Genomic DNA, 17,812 nt, shown 5'->3' with positions numbered 1-17,812 from the left:
TCTCCCTGAATGAATGAGAGAGAGAGAGAGAGAGAGAGAGAGAAACCTCATCAGATTGTTACCCAGGACTGTTTCTGAATGCTGCTATTTGATTTCTTTCTCTCAACACACTTCATGAGCACTCAGAGGAACCCAATACTGGAGTTAGTTGGACCTTCAATGGTTTTTTAAACATTTTATTTCTTGGACATTCTCTTCTGTTTAGGAGAGACCAAGTGAACATTCCTTCATTTCAAGAAGAATTGATTGCTTGACATATGACAGCTTTGCCAGCTTTTCCTCCCTTGGGTTCTAATATTACCTCACAAGGACATATAGGAGTATAAGAGTAGGTGTAGTTTCCCCTACCACAGACTTAACAGGAAGCAAATCTACATGAGTGTGGAGGGTAGAGAGGGATTAAATGAGAGCACCTTCCTCACTTCCATACAGCTCTGCAGAGAAAATTAACTTGAGTTTTATTTATTTTATCTTCTGGTTTTATTACATAAATATTTATATATTTATAGTTCTTTAAGTATAAAGCAGTTTTACCAAATAATGAGAACATAAGGAAATTGAGGTTAGAGGGAAGTGCATAAAGAGAGGTTATAGGGTAGAAGATTTGATACTGGAAAAGTCAAGGTGCAATAAGAAGACAAGACTTTAAAGAGAAATGTAAAATGTTATTGAAGCATACATATGTGGTGTGTAAGGTTTGCACGTTGCCTCTTAACAATTTCTTTCAGGTGGAAACTCAAGTTTAACTTCTTAGAAAGTCATGTGCCTATATTAAGAAGCTGCTGGTTTCCTTTGGAACTTCTTTCTTTGTTGAAGATTATATGCAGTATTACTTGAAATATAGGATGATTACTAAAATAGGCATTTTAACTGTTGGTGGGAATGTGAACTGGTACAATAACTCTGGAAAACTGTGTGGAGATTCCTCAAAGAGTTAAAAATAGAGCTACCCTACGACCCAGCAATTGCACTGCTGGGGATTTACCCCAAAGATACAGATGCAATGAAAGACTGAGACGCCTGCACCCCAATGTTTATAGCAGCAATGTCCACGGTGGCCAAACTGTGGAAGGAGCCTCAGTGTCCATCAAAAGATGAATGGATAAAGAAGATATGGTCTATGTATACAATGAAATATTACTCAACCATTAGAAATGACAAATACCCACCATTTGCTTCAACATGGATAGAACTGCAGGGTGTTATGCTGAGTGAAGTAAGTCAATCCAAGAAGAACAAACATTATGTGGTTTTATTCATATGGGGAATATAAAAAATAGTGAAAGGGAATCAAGGGGAAAGGAGAGAAAATGAGTAGGAAATACCAGAGAAGGTGACAGAACATGAGAGACTCCTAACTCCGGGAAACGAACAAGGGGTAGTGGAAGGGGAGGTGGATGGGGGGATGGGGTGACTGGGTGATGGGCACTGAGGGGGCACTTGACGGGATGAGCACTGGGTGTTATACTATATGTTGGTAAATCAAACTCCAATAAAAATATACAAAAGAAAAAAATAGGCATCATAATTAATGATAGTTGATGGATTCTAATTTTGGATGGAGTACAGAGAAAGGAAGATTAATTCTAGAAATCCTTTCTCCCTTTTCTGAACCAAACAAGTTTTTCCCCATGTAGCAGTCTCACTTCTTTTTTTAAAAAGTACTCCTAACCAGCCATCTGGTGAGGGAGCCTTCCCGATGAGCAACCAAATTTTGGTTTTTAGGAAATTTTAGCTGTTGATTTTTATTTTTTTGAAAGTTTTAATTTTAATTCCAGCTAGTTAACATACAGTGTTGTATTAGTTTCAGGTGTACAATACAATGTTTCAGTAATTCCATATATCACCCAGTGCTCATCATGACAAATTAACTCCTTAATCCCTATCACTTATTTAACTCATCCCTCCATCACCTCCCCTCTGGTAACTGTCAGTTTATTCTCCGTAGTTAAGAGTCTGTTTCTTGGTTTGTCTGTCTGTCTGTCTCTCTCTTTCTCTCTCTCTCTCTCTAGTTTTTTTACTCTTTGTTTTAGTTCTTCAGTTCTACCTATGAGTGAAATTATATGGTATTTGTCTTTTTCTGACTGACTTATTTTGCTTACCATCATACTGTCTAGCTCCATCCATGTGGTTGCAAATGGCAAGATTTTTTTTAAATTTATTTTTTATTGGTGTTCAATTTACTAACATACAGAATAACCCCCAGTGCCGTCACCCATTCACTCCCACCCCCCGCCCTCCTCCCCTTCTACCACCCCTAGTTCGTTTCCCAGAGTTAGCAGTCTTTACGTTCTGTCTCCCTTTCTGATATTTCCCACACATTTCTTCTCCCTTCCCTTATATTCCCTTTCACTATTATTTATATTCCCCAAATGAATGAGAACATATAATGTTTGTCCTTCTCCGACTGACTTACTTCACTCAGCATAATACCCTCCAGTTCCATCCACGTTGAAGCAAATGGTGGGTATTTGTCATTTCTAATGGCTGAGTAATATTCCATTGTATACATAAACCACATCTTCTTTATCCATTCATCTTTAGTTGGACACCGAGGCTCCTTCCACAGTTTGGCTATCGTGGCCATTGCTGCTATAAACATCGGGGTGCAGGTGTCCCGGCGTTTCATTGCATTTGTATCTTTGGGGTAAATCCCCAACAGTGCAATTGCTGGGTCGTAGGGCAGGTATATTTTTAACTGTTTGAGGAACCTCCACACAGTTTTCCAGAGTGGCTGCACCAGTTCATATTCCCACCAACAGTGTAAGAGGGTTCCCTTTTCTCCGCATCCTCTCCAACATTTGTTGTTTCCTGCCTTGTTAATTAAATGGCAAGATTTTATTCTTTTTTATGGCTGAGTAATATTCCACCTTGGCTATTATAAATAATGCTGCCATAAACATAGGGGTGCATGTATTCCTTTGAATTAGTGTTTTTGTATTCTTTGTGTAAATACTCAGTAGTATTCTGGATTGAAGGGTAGTTCTGTTTTCAACTTTTTAGGAACTTCCATACTGTTTTCCAGAGTCACTGCACCAGTTCTCACCAATGGTATGAGAGGGGTTGTTTTTTTTCCACAAACTCACAAATACCTGTTATATCTTGTGTTGTTGATTTTAGCCATTCTGACAGGTATGAGGTGATATATCATTGTGGTTTTGATTTGCATTTCCCTGTTGATGAGTGATGTTGAGCATCTTTTCATGTGTCTGTTGGCCATCTGGATATCTTCTTTGAAGAAATGTCTGTTCATGTCTTCTGCTTATTTCTTGACCGGATTTTTTTGAGGTGTTGAGTATAAGTTCTTTATATAATTTGGATACTAACCCTTCATCAGTATGTTGTTTGCAAATATCTTCTTCCATTCCATAGGTTGCCTTTTAGTTTTGTTGACTGTTTCCTGTGCTGTGCAGAAGCTTTGTATCTTGATGGAGTCCCAATAGTTCATTTTTGCTTTTATTTCCGTTGCCTTTGGAGACATATCTAGCAAGAAGTTGCTGCAGCCGAGATCAAAAAGGTTGCTGCCGGTGTTGTCATCTAGGATTTTGATAGTTTCCTGTCTCATATTTAGGTCTTTTGCCCATTTTGAATTTATTTATTTGTATGGTGTAAGAAAGTGGTCTAGTTTCCTCATTGTGCATGTAGTTGTCCAGTTTTCCCAATACCACTTAAGAGACTGTCTTTTTCCCATTGGATATTTTTTCCTACTTTGTTGAAGATTGATTGACCATATAATTGTGGGTTTATTTCTGGGTTTTCTATTCTGTTCTATTGGCCTATGTATTTTTATGCCATTATTATAACTGTTTTCATTCCTACAGCTTTGTAATATAACTTGAAGTCTGGAATTGTGACACCTGCAGCTTTGCTTTGTTCTTTCAAGATTGCTTTTGTGGGTCTATATAAATTTTAGGATTGCTCTAGTTCTGTGAAAAATGCTGTTGGTATTTTTAAAAAGATTTTATTTATTTATTCATGAGAGAGAGAGAGAGAGAGAGAGAGGCAGAGACACAGGCAGAGGGAGAAGCAGACCTCATGCAGGGAGCCCAACGCGGGACTCTATCCTGGGTCTTCAGGATCATGCCCTAAGCCAAAGGCAGATGCTCAACCACTGAGCCACCCAGGTGTCCCTGCTGTTGGTATTTTGATAAGGATTACATTAAATGTTTATATTGCTTTGGGTAGTATAGACTTTTTTAAAAGATTTATTTTCAAGACAGAGAGAGCAAGCATGAGCTGGAGGAGGGGCAGAGGGAGAGGGAGAGAATCCTCAAGCAAATTCCCTGCTGAACATGGAGCTCAACACAGGGCTTGATCCCAGGACCCTGAGATCATGACCTGAGCTGAAATCAAGAGTTAGCCACCCAACCAACTGAGCCATCCAGGTGCCCAAGGCAGTATAGACATTTTAATAATATTTGTTCTTCTATTCCATGAGCATGGCATATTTTTCCATTTCTTTGTGTCATCTTCAATTTTTTTCATCAGTGTTTTAGTTTTCGTAGTACAGGCCTTTCGTTTCTTTAGTTAGATTTATTCCTAGGTATCCTCTTATTATTTTTTTTTAAAGCAGTTCTTTTCTTAAAATTTATTTATTTATTTATTCATGATAGACAGAGAGAGAGAGAGAGAGAGAGAGAGGCAGAGACACAGGCAGAGGGAGAAGCAGGCTCCATGCAGGGAGCCTGACGTGGGACTCGATCCCAGGACTCCAGGATTGCGCCCTGGGCCAAAGGCAGGCGCTAAACCACTGAGCCACCCAGGGATCCCCAGGCATCTTATTATTAAGGTGAAATTATAAATGGGATTATTTTCTTAATTTCTCTTTCTCCTGCTTCATTATTGGTGTATCCAAATGCAACATATTTCTGTAGATTGATTTTTGTATCCTGCTACATTACTGAATTTAGTTTTTTTGGTGGAACCTTTCAGGTTTTCTGTATATAATATCATGTAATACACAAATAGTGAAAGTTTTACTTCTTACTGATTTAGATTTTGCCTTTTATTTATTTTTGATTATTGCTGTCTGATTGCTGTGGCTAGGACTTCTAGTACTGTGTTGAATAAAAATGGTTAGGGTGGACATCTTTGTTCTGTTCCCAACCTTAGAGGAAAAGCTCTCTGTTTTTCTCTAGGATGATGTTAACTATGGGTTTTTCATAAATGGCCTTTATTATGTTAGCTATATTCTCTTCAAACCTACTTTGTTGAGTGTTTTTATCATGAATGGATTGTTGTACTTTGTCAAATGCTTTTTCTGCATCTATTGAAATGATCGCATGATTTTTATCCTTTCTCTTATTGGTATGGATTTTTATTTTGTTTTAAGCCATAGCTTTAAAAGAATTCAGAGGGGGCATCCCGGGTGGCTCAGCAGTTTAGTGCCGCCTTCAGCCTAGGGTGTGATCCTGGAGATGAGGGATCGAGTCCCACATCAGGCTCCTTGCGAGGAGCCTGCTTCTCCCTCTGCCTGTGTTTCTTGCCTCTCTGTGTGTGTGTGTCTTTCATGAATAAATAAATAAAAATCTTAAGAAAAAAATGTTAAAGAAAATAAAAAGAATTCAGAGGAGAATGTTCATAGGTAACTTTGAATTTGTAACCTCAGCAATGGAAAAGGATTTTTCCTGAACAATTATTATCTTGTTGATGTATGTTGTTGCTTTAGCATCACCATATGCTTGTTCATCCATTACCATGTCATGTTACCCTTATTACCACACTTCCACTGTATTAGGTCAAGTACCCTTTTAGGGGTCCATATGTTTGAGATAGTATGAGTAAATGTGCAGTGTAGCCTGCACTTAAGAGAGTATGAATTTATATGCACTGTTACTTTGCTCTAGTAGGAAGTAGTTTATCAGTAGCTTGTTTCCTCTATGTTCCTACAGCCCCTTTTTTAAATATATTTTTTAAATAATAAATTTATTTTTTATTGGTGTTCAGTTTGCCAACATACAGAATAACACCCAGTGCTCATCCTGTCAAGTGCCCTCCTCAGTGCCTATCACCCATTCACCCCCACCACCCAACCTCCTCCCCTTCCACCACCCCTAGTTCGTTTCCCAGAGTTAGGAGTCTTCATGTTCTGTCTCCCTTTCTGATATTTCCTACCCATTTCTTCTCCCTTCCCTTCTATTCCCTTTCACTATTATTTATATTCCCCAAATGAATGGGACCATACAATGTTTGTCCTTCTCCGATTGACTTACTTCACTCAACATAATACCCTCCAGTTCCATCCACGTCGAAGCAAATGGTGGGTATTTGTCATTTCTAATGGCTGAGTAATATTCCATTGTATACATAAACCACATCTTCTTTATCCATTCATCTTTCGATGGACGCCGAGGCTCCTTCCACAGTTTGGCTATTGTGGACATTGCTGCTAGAAACATCGGGGTGCAGGTGTCCCGGCGTTTCATTGCATCTGCATCTTTAGGGTAAATCCCCAGCAGTGCAATTACTGGGTCGTAGGGCAGGTCTATTTTTAACTCTTTGAGGAACCTCCACACAGTCTTCCAGAGTGGCTGCACCAGTTCACATTCCCACCAACAGTGTAAGAGGGTTCCCTTTTCTCCTCATCCTCTCCAACATTTGTGGTATCCTGCCTTGTTAATGTTCACCATTCTCACTGGTGTGAGATGGTATCTCATTGTGGTTTTGATTTGTATTTCCCTGATGGCAAGTGATGCAGAGCATTTTCTCATGTACGTGTTGGCCATGTCTATATCTTCCTCTGTGAGATTTCTATTCATGTCTTTTGCCCATTTTATGATTGGATTGTTTGTTTCTTTGCTGTTGAGTTTAAGAAGTTCTTTATAGATCTTGGAAACTAGCCCTTTATCTGATACATCATTTGCAAATATCTTCTCCCATTCTGTAGGTTGTCTTTTAGTTTTGTTGACTGTATCCTTTGCTGTGCAAAAGCTTCTTATCTTGATGAAGTCCCAATAGTTCATTTTTGCTTTTGTTTCTTTTGCCTTCGTGGATGTATCTTGCAAGACGTTACTGTGGCCAAGTTCAAAAAGGGTGTTGCCTGTGTTCTCCTCTAGTCTTTTGATGGAATCTTGTCTCACATTTAGATCTTTCATCCATTTTGAGTTTATCTTTGTGTATGGTGAAAGAGAGTGGTCCAGTTTCATTCTTCTGCATGTGGATGTCCAATTTTCCCAGCACCATTTATTGAAGAGACTGTCTTTCTTCCAATGGATAGTTTCCTCCTTTATCAAATATTAGTTGACCATAAAGTTCAGGGTCCACTTCCGGATTCTGTATTCTGTTTCATTGATCTATGTGTCTGTTTTTGTGCCAGTACCACACTGTTTTGATGACCACAGCTTGTTTTGATGACCACAGCTTCCTACAGCCCCTTTTTGGATAGAATGTGTTAAACCTGTCTCTGTGTATAAATAATACTGCCTCTAGTTTGTGGAATTGCATCTGTGCTTTTTTCCAAAACTTTAGTGTTCAGTCTCATCTGGCTACTTTTCCTTGGTGCATTGGGGAAGAACTCCTTAAATCTTGGGTTCAGGGAGGAGGGACTCTGTCTCACTCTAGACTCAGACAGTGGAAATCGGAAAGAAGAGTGTGAGATCAGGACATGTGGCTTCTTGGGGGCAATGGAGGGGAGTGGTCGGAGAGAAGAGGTCTTTCTTTTAAGGGGATAAAAAACAAACTGAAGTCTTCTAACTCTGGAACATTTCAGAGAGTTAGATGAGGTGGAGGGATTTACTCTTGCCACAGATGACAGACACCTCCACAAATCATCTAGTTTCCTGCTATTTTTTTAAAATGGAAATTGGGCCCCATGATAGTTCCTGTCTCTTCCCCTTTTCATATGTTACTTGATCTCCCTTTCTCTCCTTGGTGCTTAGGCTCTTCAGGGCCTTTAGCCAAACCCTTACCTATGCCAGTATTTTAGTTACCAGTTCTCACCGTTCCCTCTGGTTGTTGAAGCTTGGGATAAAAACTCACAGAGCTATGGAATGGGGCTTTGTTGGGACAGGTGACTTCTAATCTCACCTGTGCTTCTGGCTCCTCAAACACAGTGGGTTGGCTGTAATGCAGGGTGGAACTTTTCCCATTTCTCAGTGACCAGATTGTGAATATTTCCAAATGGATTTCCTATTACACTATTACTGTGGTTCTGAATGTAAAAAAGAAATAGAACAGGTTGAGTAATAAAAACTACATGTCTACTTCATGATATATGCTCATTAGTATAATTTTTTAAATGATTCATATTGGTTAATTACACATTGAACAAGAAGATTGCTGAGTATTTTGGAATGTGTATCCCTTAGGAATTTTTCTCATGAGTTCAAGGGGGTCTAGGAGATTTCCCCTAATGCTGTCAATTGTATTTACTCACACAAGCAAATATTCAATGTCACTAAGAGCTGTACTACCTGATATATTCAGTTCACCCTGTTATGTTCAAGAAAATTTTACTGAAATAGGATTAAGCTTCCTTTGCATGCTGGGTGATTTTTCCATTGTCTTTAAAGTATAGTGTGAAAGGCAGATTTATGGTCTTAGTATGTAGAGATTCAGAATTCTTTTTGTTCAGGATCAGATTTGTTAAGAATTAGGTCCCATGTTTGCAGCTATTTTTGAAAATCTCTAATAAAAGCCATTATTCTCAATATAGAGGGAACAAGGTGACTTTCATGTTCTTTAGATTTTTTTTTAAGATTTTATTTATTTATTCATGAGAGACACAGAGCGAGACAGGGAGAGAGAGGCAGAGACACAGGCAGAGGGAGAAGCAGGCTCCATGCAGGAAGCCCGACGTGGGACTCGATCCCAGGTCTCCAGGATCAGGCCCTGGGCTGAAGGCACTGAGCCACTGGGGTTGCCCATGTTCTTTAGATTTTTTAAAAATATTTTATTTATTAATGAGACACACACACAGAGAGGCATAGACACAGACAAAGGGAGAAGCAGGCTCCCTCCAGGGAGTCCAATGCGGGACTCGATCCCAGGAATCTGGGATCATGCCCCTAGCTGAAGGCAGACGCTCAACCACTGAGTCACCCAGGTGTTTTCATGTTCTTTAGGTTAACTGTGTAGTTTGTAACTTAGGAATCAGCAAAATTGAATTTTTAATTTTAGGACTATGACTTGTTTACCAGTAATGTCACAATTTCTTATATTCCTACAAGAAAAAAAAGTGTTTTCTTACTAGTAACTGAAATGTATATGTTGGCAGCTAAGTAGGTTATGTGTGACTTGAAAAATGTGGTTTTATTTAAATAGAGTTAAGCTTTGTTCCTTTTGTTTTATACAGCTCTAGATCAATAACCAAAATTCATGCCTTTCTTCTAAAGGGATATAACAGAAGTATCTCCCGAACAGAAACGATAATACGCTTTGCTTTCCAAGCGTCTATCACAGTTCTGTGCATTGCATGCCCCTGTTCACTGGGACTAGCCACTCCAACTGCTGTGATGGTGGGTACAGGAGTAGGCGCTCAAAATGGCATACTAATCAAAGGTGGCGAGCCATTGGAGATGGCTCATAAGGTAAGATAGTCTCCAGAACTGTTCCATCCAAACTGGCAGTAGAACCCCTTTTGAGAAACAGAATCTAAAATTATTTCCACATGGTGCAGAAGCTTCTTCTCATGATCCCATGAGCTGCTTCTGGGACTGTCTTGAGGGTTGAGGTAGGAAAGGTGTTTTTTTTTTGGTTCTGTTCTGGATTGGTCTTAGTTCTGTAAGATCTCTAAAACTACTACAGGTCTTCTTTCTTAGAGCAGACCCTGATGTGAAAAACTTGGGAGTCCTATTCCAGCTTAGATTAAAAATGTCTTTAGATAAGGATGATAGAAGACATATTTGCCCAGGAAAAATGCAAGTCTTTGCTTGTGTTCTTCAAGGTAAGATAGTGCTTATAGTAGTAACATTGTAGTTTCTTTGCCTTTGCTACTAGCTGACAGTTTGCAGCTATGACTTCAGAAATATAATCTTATTCCTCATCTCTCTCATATTAGGATTTCCACAACAATTTCAATCAAGGCTGCTTGACTTCAACTAAAACCGTATTCCTTCTAATATGTTCTTATTATGAGGATATATATAAACTATATACAGATGCATGTAGTAAACACAGAACACAGCTTACAACAGACTTGGAACCTCATATAACCAGTGAATACAAGCTGTTAGTTTTTATAGTGATTTTTTATTTACTCTGATATAATTTCAAACTTAAGAATTGAAAGAACAGTATAAAGAACTCTTGTATTCCGTTTACTGCAGATGTCAGGCTCCTTTCCTAAGAACAAGGACATTCTCTTACATAATCATAATATAGAGATCAAAAGCAAGAAGTTGACATTGCTATAATACTGTTATCTAACCTTTAGTCCATATTCCAGTTTCCTCAGCTGTTTCCATAATACTCTTTATAGCTATTTCTTCTTATGTTCAGATTTATGCTTTGTATTTAGTTTTTCTTTTTCTTTTCATCCTGCTTCCTCAAGCTATTCAGTTTTCAAGGTTCATATTCCAAATTTACTGTGGAGTGACTGTGTTCTCTAATTCCAGATTCTTCCTTTTAAGGAAGTCTGGGCTCAGTTGCCCTCATGGGTTCACTGAGCTGTCTCTTCTCAGACCAGGCTTCTCATCCAGACCCAATAAAGTCATAGCAAACCAGCAGGTCTTATTTGGTGCTCACAATTACCTTTCTTTTATAATCATATGCCTACTGCCCAGATTTCCACTCCAGTTCTGGAACTGGTTAGTATTGAAAGCCTTTCTCTTTCCCTGGAGGCAGAGTCATCTCTTCTTTACTTACTAATAGTCAACAATTAACAATTAGTTCTAGTTGTTTAACATATATTCACAGTATGGTTAAACATTTGCAAGGGAGGGTTATTAGATATAAATAAGAGTATTTTTTCCTTATTCTCCATTACTTTTGCTCACTCAAAGACAGTTCAACTCCAATTAAGTGAAAGGTCAATTTATTAAGAAACAAAATATTCATATGGTAAAATAAACCTTTTTCTTATTTTTGGGAAAGTGATATTAAGTCATATAGGTACAGTGTATTTTAATTTTCTTACAGGTGAAAGTAGTCGTATTTGATAAGACTGGAACCATTACCCATGGAACCCCAGTAGTGAATCAAGTAAAGATTCTAGTGGAAAGTAACAGAATATCACGCAATAAGATCCTGGCCATCGTGGGGACTGCTGAAAGTAATAGTGAACACCCTCTAGGAGCAGCCATAACCAAATACTGCAAACAGGTACAATTTTTCCTTTATTTATTAGTGTAGTTGTCCTCTACAAAAATTATACAGACCAAATCTAAACTGGTGTTTGACTATGATTTACATATATAGTTGGTAGGAGGCTAGAAAGACTTCTATTTTCTCATTTTATTTTATAATATGTGTTAGTTTCTTCATACAGAAGACTATAAAGATGGAAAAGGAAATTATAATTTTATCACACAGATGACCCCTGTTGACTAAAAAATTAAAATATAGTGCCTATTTATGGTAGGAAAATTCAGAGTTCAGAGAGTTGCATAATGAAAAAGGAAAGCCTCATTCCCTGCCCTCTTTCATAATTCTTCTTTCCAAAGTTTAGCAAGTGTTAATTCATTAGCAGTCTTTTAAAATACAGTGGTCTTGGGATCCCTGGGTGGCTCAGCAGTTTAGCGCCTGCCTTCAGCCTGGGGCGTGAGCCTAGAGTCCCAGGATCAAGTCCCACATCGGGCTCCTTGCATGGAGCCTGCTTCTCCCTCTGCCTCTGTCTCTGCTTCTCTCCCTCTCTCTATTGTCTCTCATGAATAAATAAATAAAAATCTTTAAAAAATAAAATAAGATAAAATACAGTGGTCTCCCCTTATCTACAGGGAATCCAGGACCCAATAGGATGCTTGAAACTGCAGAGTGCTGAACCCCAAATATACTGTGTTTCCTCCTATACATACATACTTATGATAAAGTTTAATTTATAAATTAGTCACAGTAAGAGATTAATAAGAATAACTAATAATAAAATAGAATAATTATAACAACATACAGTAATAAAAGTTATGTGAATGTAGTCTCTCTCTCTCTCCCTCAAAATTACTTTTTTTACTATACTAATCCTTCTTAGGATGATGTGAGATGGTAAAATGCCTGAGTGATGAGTTTAAATGAGATGAATGATGTAGGCATTGTGACATAGCATTAGGCTACAATTGACCTTCTGTCACAATGTCAGAAAGAGGATAATCTGCTTCCAGACCATAACTATGCAGCTTTATTGAGATACATACTATAAAGGTCATTGTAAATTATATAATTCAGTAAATTTTAGTATAGTCCCAAAAGTGTGCATTTGTTAACCATTTTTAATGCATATCTGAAAATATATGCATTTATTACTTTTTAGACTTTATGTAGAAAGGTCACACTGTGACCAATCTTTGGTACCTTGTTTTATTTTATTGAATGATTTTTCCATATTAGGACATATAGATCTGCCTCATTATGTTTAATGGCTATATTGTATTCTACTATATGATTGGTTTTTTGTCTTTTATAATGTACAGTTAATGTTCTTGTCAGCTTTTGCAAGTTTATCTTTATGTTAAATGCGTATCAGTGCAATTGCTAGATCAAAGGATACATGCAGTTAAATTTTGATGAATACGACCAATGCCTACATAGCAAATATTACCAATACCCACATGAAGGGTTGTACCATTTTATACTTTCACCAAAAGTTATTAGTGCTCATTTCCCCACATTCTTACTTTATTTTTTCCAATTTAATAAATAAAAAATATTTACTCATTGGTGGTTTGCTTTGCATTTACATAATTATGTAAATAGGCTGAGCATCTTTTCAATGGCTATTTGAATTTCTTTCTGCTTGTATCCTTTGCCTGTTTTTTTCCATAGGATTATTTATCTTTTTATCATTGATTTGTATAAGTTCTTTGTAAATTATCTCATAATTTTACAGTTATGATATGGCAATTCCTATCATTGGTGTTCTTTCCTTTTTACCAATTTACTATTACTGACCTGGCTTCTTTACACCCAAACCAAACAACAGAGAGGATGAAGATATAAAGAGCCAGGAAACAATGATGGCCACCAAAATTCTTTGGCTTACTAAGGACACAGAATCATACTAGAGAGGCATTCTGGTAACTAAAGGCCCTGTTCTTTGTTACCCTTTGCCCTGTACTGAATAGAAAATCTGACTTGACAATAGAATTAAAAATTTAACTTGTAATTCTCTACTGGAAAAGGCAGAGAATATTGGTAAATCTTACCTGTTTTCTTTCTCTAAACTTGGTATACATTTTAGAGAGTGGGATTTAAATAAACAATTCTGATATTTTGTTCTAAACATTTAGAATTAACTGGGCATGTGGCATGTGTCTAAACATTTAGAATTAACCAGTGGTAATCTTTGAGTGTGCTATTGATGATCTTGGATTATTAGAACAGCAGAAGAAATCCTTCTGTTTCTATTTGTTAGGAGCTGGACACTGAAACCTTGGGTACCTGCATAGATTTCCAGGTTGTGCCAGGCTGTGGTATTAGCTGTAAAGTCATCAATATTGAAGGCTTGCTACATAAGGATAACTGGAAGATAGAGGAAAATAATATTAAAAATGCATCCCTGGTTCAAATTGGTGCAAATAATGAACAGTCATCAACTTCATCTTCCATGATTATTGATGCCCAGCTCTCAAGTAAGCTAATTTTCTTCATAGTACCAATTATGGGACAAATATTAACAGATGTCTAACTTTATAATCCTGAACTGTTAGATAAGAAACAAAAATTGGCATCATGGTTTCATTCTCTCAAATGATTTTACCATAGGCCTTCTGATCACTTCACTTGAGTTACTCGAGAATATTTCCCAACTGTGCTCCTTGATTGTACCATAGGGTGACAAATGCTAGTCTTAGCTGATCTTCCATATTAGTTCAGCTATCTTTCTTTTATTTCTCATCACAGCTACTCTAAACCTTTTATATCTTGCACAAGATACTGTGGCCTTCTCCTTAGTTCCCTAAGCAAATTATCAAGTTTATTTTTCACATAGAAAATTAAGGTTCTCAGACATTTGTTCTTTGAACTTTTTGCTCAGAATGATTCCTTTTTCAGGGGAAGAGGTATCCCTCCTCTTTGCTCTAGATCCCACCCTCTCTTGATTCTCCAGGGACCTTATTCTGTTACTCCCCTTGCTTCTTTGTTTTCCAATTCTGTGCTGGCTCCTTCTCCTAAACATATAAACATTTCTTCCATCAATATCAGTGTAATCCTGTCTAGATTGTATCCTGTCTCTTATTTTCCTTTATATCTAAGCTATTAGAAGGAGTAGTCTAGGTTTACTTAATTCACTTATTCATTGCACAGCCTGTCTTCTGTCCCATCCATACTACTGAAACTACGTTTTCTAAGTAGCATTCTAAGCATTGATGACCTTATTCAATACTTACTCCAGTGGTTTCTTCTCAAGTCCACATCTTGCATGAGCTCAAATGCCTAAGGCATTTGAGAACTATTGACCATTTCTTTCTTCCTAAAGTTCTTTCTTCTCTTAATTTCATGACCATTCTTTCTCTAAATTATCCTGTCACTTACCTGGCTGTTGCTTCCAATCCTCCTCTAATTCCTCTTTTCTCTTTCTCTCAAATACTGGGTATCCTCAGGGTTTTGTTCTTTGTCTTTTTCTTATTTTATATACTCTGTGTACAATCTCATTCATATCTATTGCTTGTTCTGCCACCTCTAGGCTTTTACCACCACTCCAAAATCCACATCTCTAGCCAAAACCTGTTTTCCTAAATTTCTGGTTGGTTTGTCCATCTGCCCCCAAACATAATATACCCACCTGAGTGTTATAGCACCTCCCTACCCATTTATGCTTGAGTGATTTTGCTAACCTGCAAATATGATTATATAACTTTCTGACTAATACCTTTTATTATAGTGTTTTATAACTTATTTTTTGAATAATGAACCTTTGGAGGAATGTAATGAAAGTTATGCCTACCCCTCAGAAAATTTTTGTTTTGGAGATTTGTATGTATCCTAAACCCTATCAATGCAGTTCTGTTAGGGATTCTGGCTTTGCTGGTTGTCTCCTGTGGGACAAAGACCAGTCTCTCTGGACTTTGTTCTAGGTCTGTTCCCCATGCTATGTCTCCTATCTCCCTGCACCAACCATTTTGTCTTTTTCCACTGACCTCCATGCATTCTGTGTTCCATTTATATGGAATTACTTACAGTTCCTTTTTACATTGTGTCATTTCACGCCTATTAGATCATTTAATTCACTGTTTTCTCTGGATAATGTCCTTTCCTACAGTGGCATCTACCTCATGAACTTATTTTCATCCTTCAAGATTCAGCTCACCTCTTTCTTCAGTGAAGCCTTTGCTGACTGACATGTATAGGTAGAGATATTTGCTCCTCTTTTTAAATCACAATTGTACGTACTCTCTGTTTTTAGCATGATAATACTTTACCTGCTTGATTCTACCCAACTATATTTTATTATTTGTCTGTGAAGTTCCAGCATCAAGTATACTGACACATAGTAATTTTGTTCATTTGACACCTTTTGTTAAACACTGTTCAAGACACTAAAGAATCAGCTAAGCAGAATAGACAAAGTGACTATCTTTTGGAACTTGTATTTCTGGTGGGAGAACACAAAACAGTGAGCAAATAGATAAGAAAATATAATATGTCTGATAGAGATAGTAGTGTAGAGGAAAATAAAGGAAGGTAAAGTAGGGAATAGGGAATGCTGTTGAGTATTGTGTCCCATTTTATATAGGATGATCAGGGTAGGCCTCATTGAGATGTTGGTGCTGGAGCAAAAACCTGAGAAGGGGGAAGGAGAAACCTATGTGAGTATCTGTGACAAGAACATTCCAGGTAGGAGGGATGTTAAGTACCAAAGTCCAGGGTGCTTGACTAGTTTGAGGAACAACAAGGAGAACACTGTGCCTAGAGCAGAGTCAATGAGTGGGAAGTGGGTAAGAGATGAGGTTAGAGAGCAGTACAGCGCTAGATTATGTAAGGACATTGAAAGAATTTTGGCTTTTGCCCTTGAGATGGGAAGTCATTGGAGAGTTTTGTGTATAGGAGTGACAGAATCCAACTTAATGTTTCAAAAGTATTACCCTGGATGCTCTGATAAAAATACATGGTTGGAGGAATAAGGGGAAGGGCAGAAGCAGGGAGATGAGTTAGTAGGCTGTTGCCATAATCCAGGTGAAAGATAAGTGTTTTGGGCCAATGTGTTAATAGTAGAGGTCATAAGAAGTGATCAAAATATGAATGAGTTTTGAAGGGAGAGCTAGCTGACAGATTTTCTAACATTGGATATGAGGTGTGTGAGAAACATGAGTCAAGAATTATGTCAAGGAAAAAGAAAAAAAAAAGAATTATGTCAAGGTTTGTGGCCTAACAATTTAGAAGGATGAAGTTACCATTTAAATAAAATGGGGAAGACCATTGGAAGGGCAATATTGGGGATCTCTGGGTGGCTCAGTGGTTGAGCGCCTGCCTTCGGCTAAGGGCATGATTCTGGAGTCCTGGGATCGAGTCCAACATCGGGCTCCCTGCATGCAGCCTGCTTCTCCCTCTGCCTATGTCTCTCTGCCCCTCTCTCTCTCTTTCTATGTCTCTAATGAATAAATAAATTTTAAAAATCTTTTTTTTAAAAGAAAGGGCAATATTGATGAGAACTGATCAGGAGATCAGTTTTTTACATGTTAAATTTGAGTGCCTACTAGATATTCAATTGGAGGTGCCATATAAATGGAAATAACAACTAGGCAGTTGGGTATACAAGTCTGGAGTTCAGTGAAACAGAGTAGGTTGGAGATGTAGATTTGGGAGTCATCCACTTATAGATCTGTGTCATCCAATATGATAGCCATTCATTGTATATGACTATTTAAACTTAAATTATTTGTATTTAATTTAAAATTCAGGGTTGTCTGGCTGGCTCAGTCAGAAGAGTATGTGACTCTTGATCTTGGGGTCATGAGTCTGGGTCCCATGTTGAGTGTACAGATTGCATAAAATAAATACATAAATAAACTTAAAATTTTTTTGATTTAAAATTCAGCCCTTCAGTCATACTAGCCACATTTCACTGCTCAATAGCCACATGTTGTTAATGGCTACTGTATTAAACAGTAGAAAAAGAGCATTTCCAAATTCTTCTGTTGGACAAAGCTGGTATAGCTTATATTTAAAGCTATGAGACTGGATAAGGTCACCAAGGAGTGAGAGTAGATAGATAGAAGAAGGAGGGAAAATGATTTAAGGATTGAGTCCTACACAGCGGTTTAGTGCCTGCCTTTGGCCCAGGGTATGATCCTAGAGTCCTGGGATCGAGTCCCACATCAGGCTCCCTGCATGGAGCCTGCTTCTCCCTCTGCCTGTGTCTCTGCTTCTCTCTCTCTCTCTCTCTCTCTGTATCTCTCATGAATAAATAAATAAAATCTTTTTAAAAAAAGGATTGAGTCCTACAATATGATAGGTTAATAGGTCAGGGAGATCAGCAAAGAAGATGGAAGAAGTGGTGAATGAGAAGGTAACTCATAAGAATGTGCTGGAAGCCAAGGAAAGAAAGTATTTCAGGAAGGAGGGAGTGATCAACTGTGTTAAATGCTGCTAATAGGGCAAGTAAGATGAGGAACAGGAATTAGCCATTAGATTTATGAAAGTAAAGATCAGTGGTACACTGTGTGAACAATTCTTTGGAGTAGTAGAGTCAAAAGCTTTTTTTTTTTGGTGGCCTTTTTGGATTTTA

At 37.8% G+C, this 17,812-nt stretch overlaps 1 protein-coding gene across 12 annotated transcripts in view; it reads left to right on the top strand.

The window, feature by feature from the left end:
* ATP7A (ATPase copper transporting alpha) overlaps window positions 1-17,812 on the top strand; it is a 153,460-nt gene that overhangs the window by 114,618 nt on the left and 21,030 nt on the right. For all 12 annotated transcript variants that reach the window (XM_072816029.1, XM_072816018.1, XM_072816025.1 and 9 more), the window contains 3 exons: window positions 9,333-9,527; window positions 11,077-11,259; window positions 13,502-13,718. In XM_072816029.1, the coding sequence (XP_072672130.1) occupies window positions 9,333-9,527; window positions 11,077-11,259; window positions 13,502-13,718 (595 nt within the window). The remainder of the gene's footprint in view (window positions 1-9,332; window positions 9,528-11,076; window positions 11,260-13,501; window positions 13,719-17,812) is intronic.

This window comes from Canis lupus, chromosome X (genome assembly GCF_048164855.1).
Source record: "Canis lupus baileyi chromosome X, mCanLup2.hap1, whole genome shotgun sequence".
NCBI classification, from domain to species: domain Eukaryota; kingdom Metazoa; phylum Chordata; class Mammalia; order Carnivora; family Canidae; genus Canis; species Canis lupus.
This window is presented reverse-complemented; position numbering and strand designations above follow the sequence as displayed.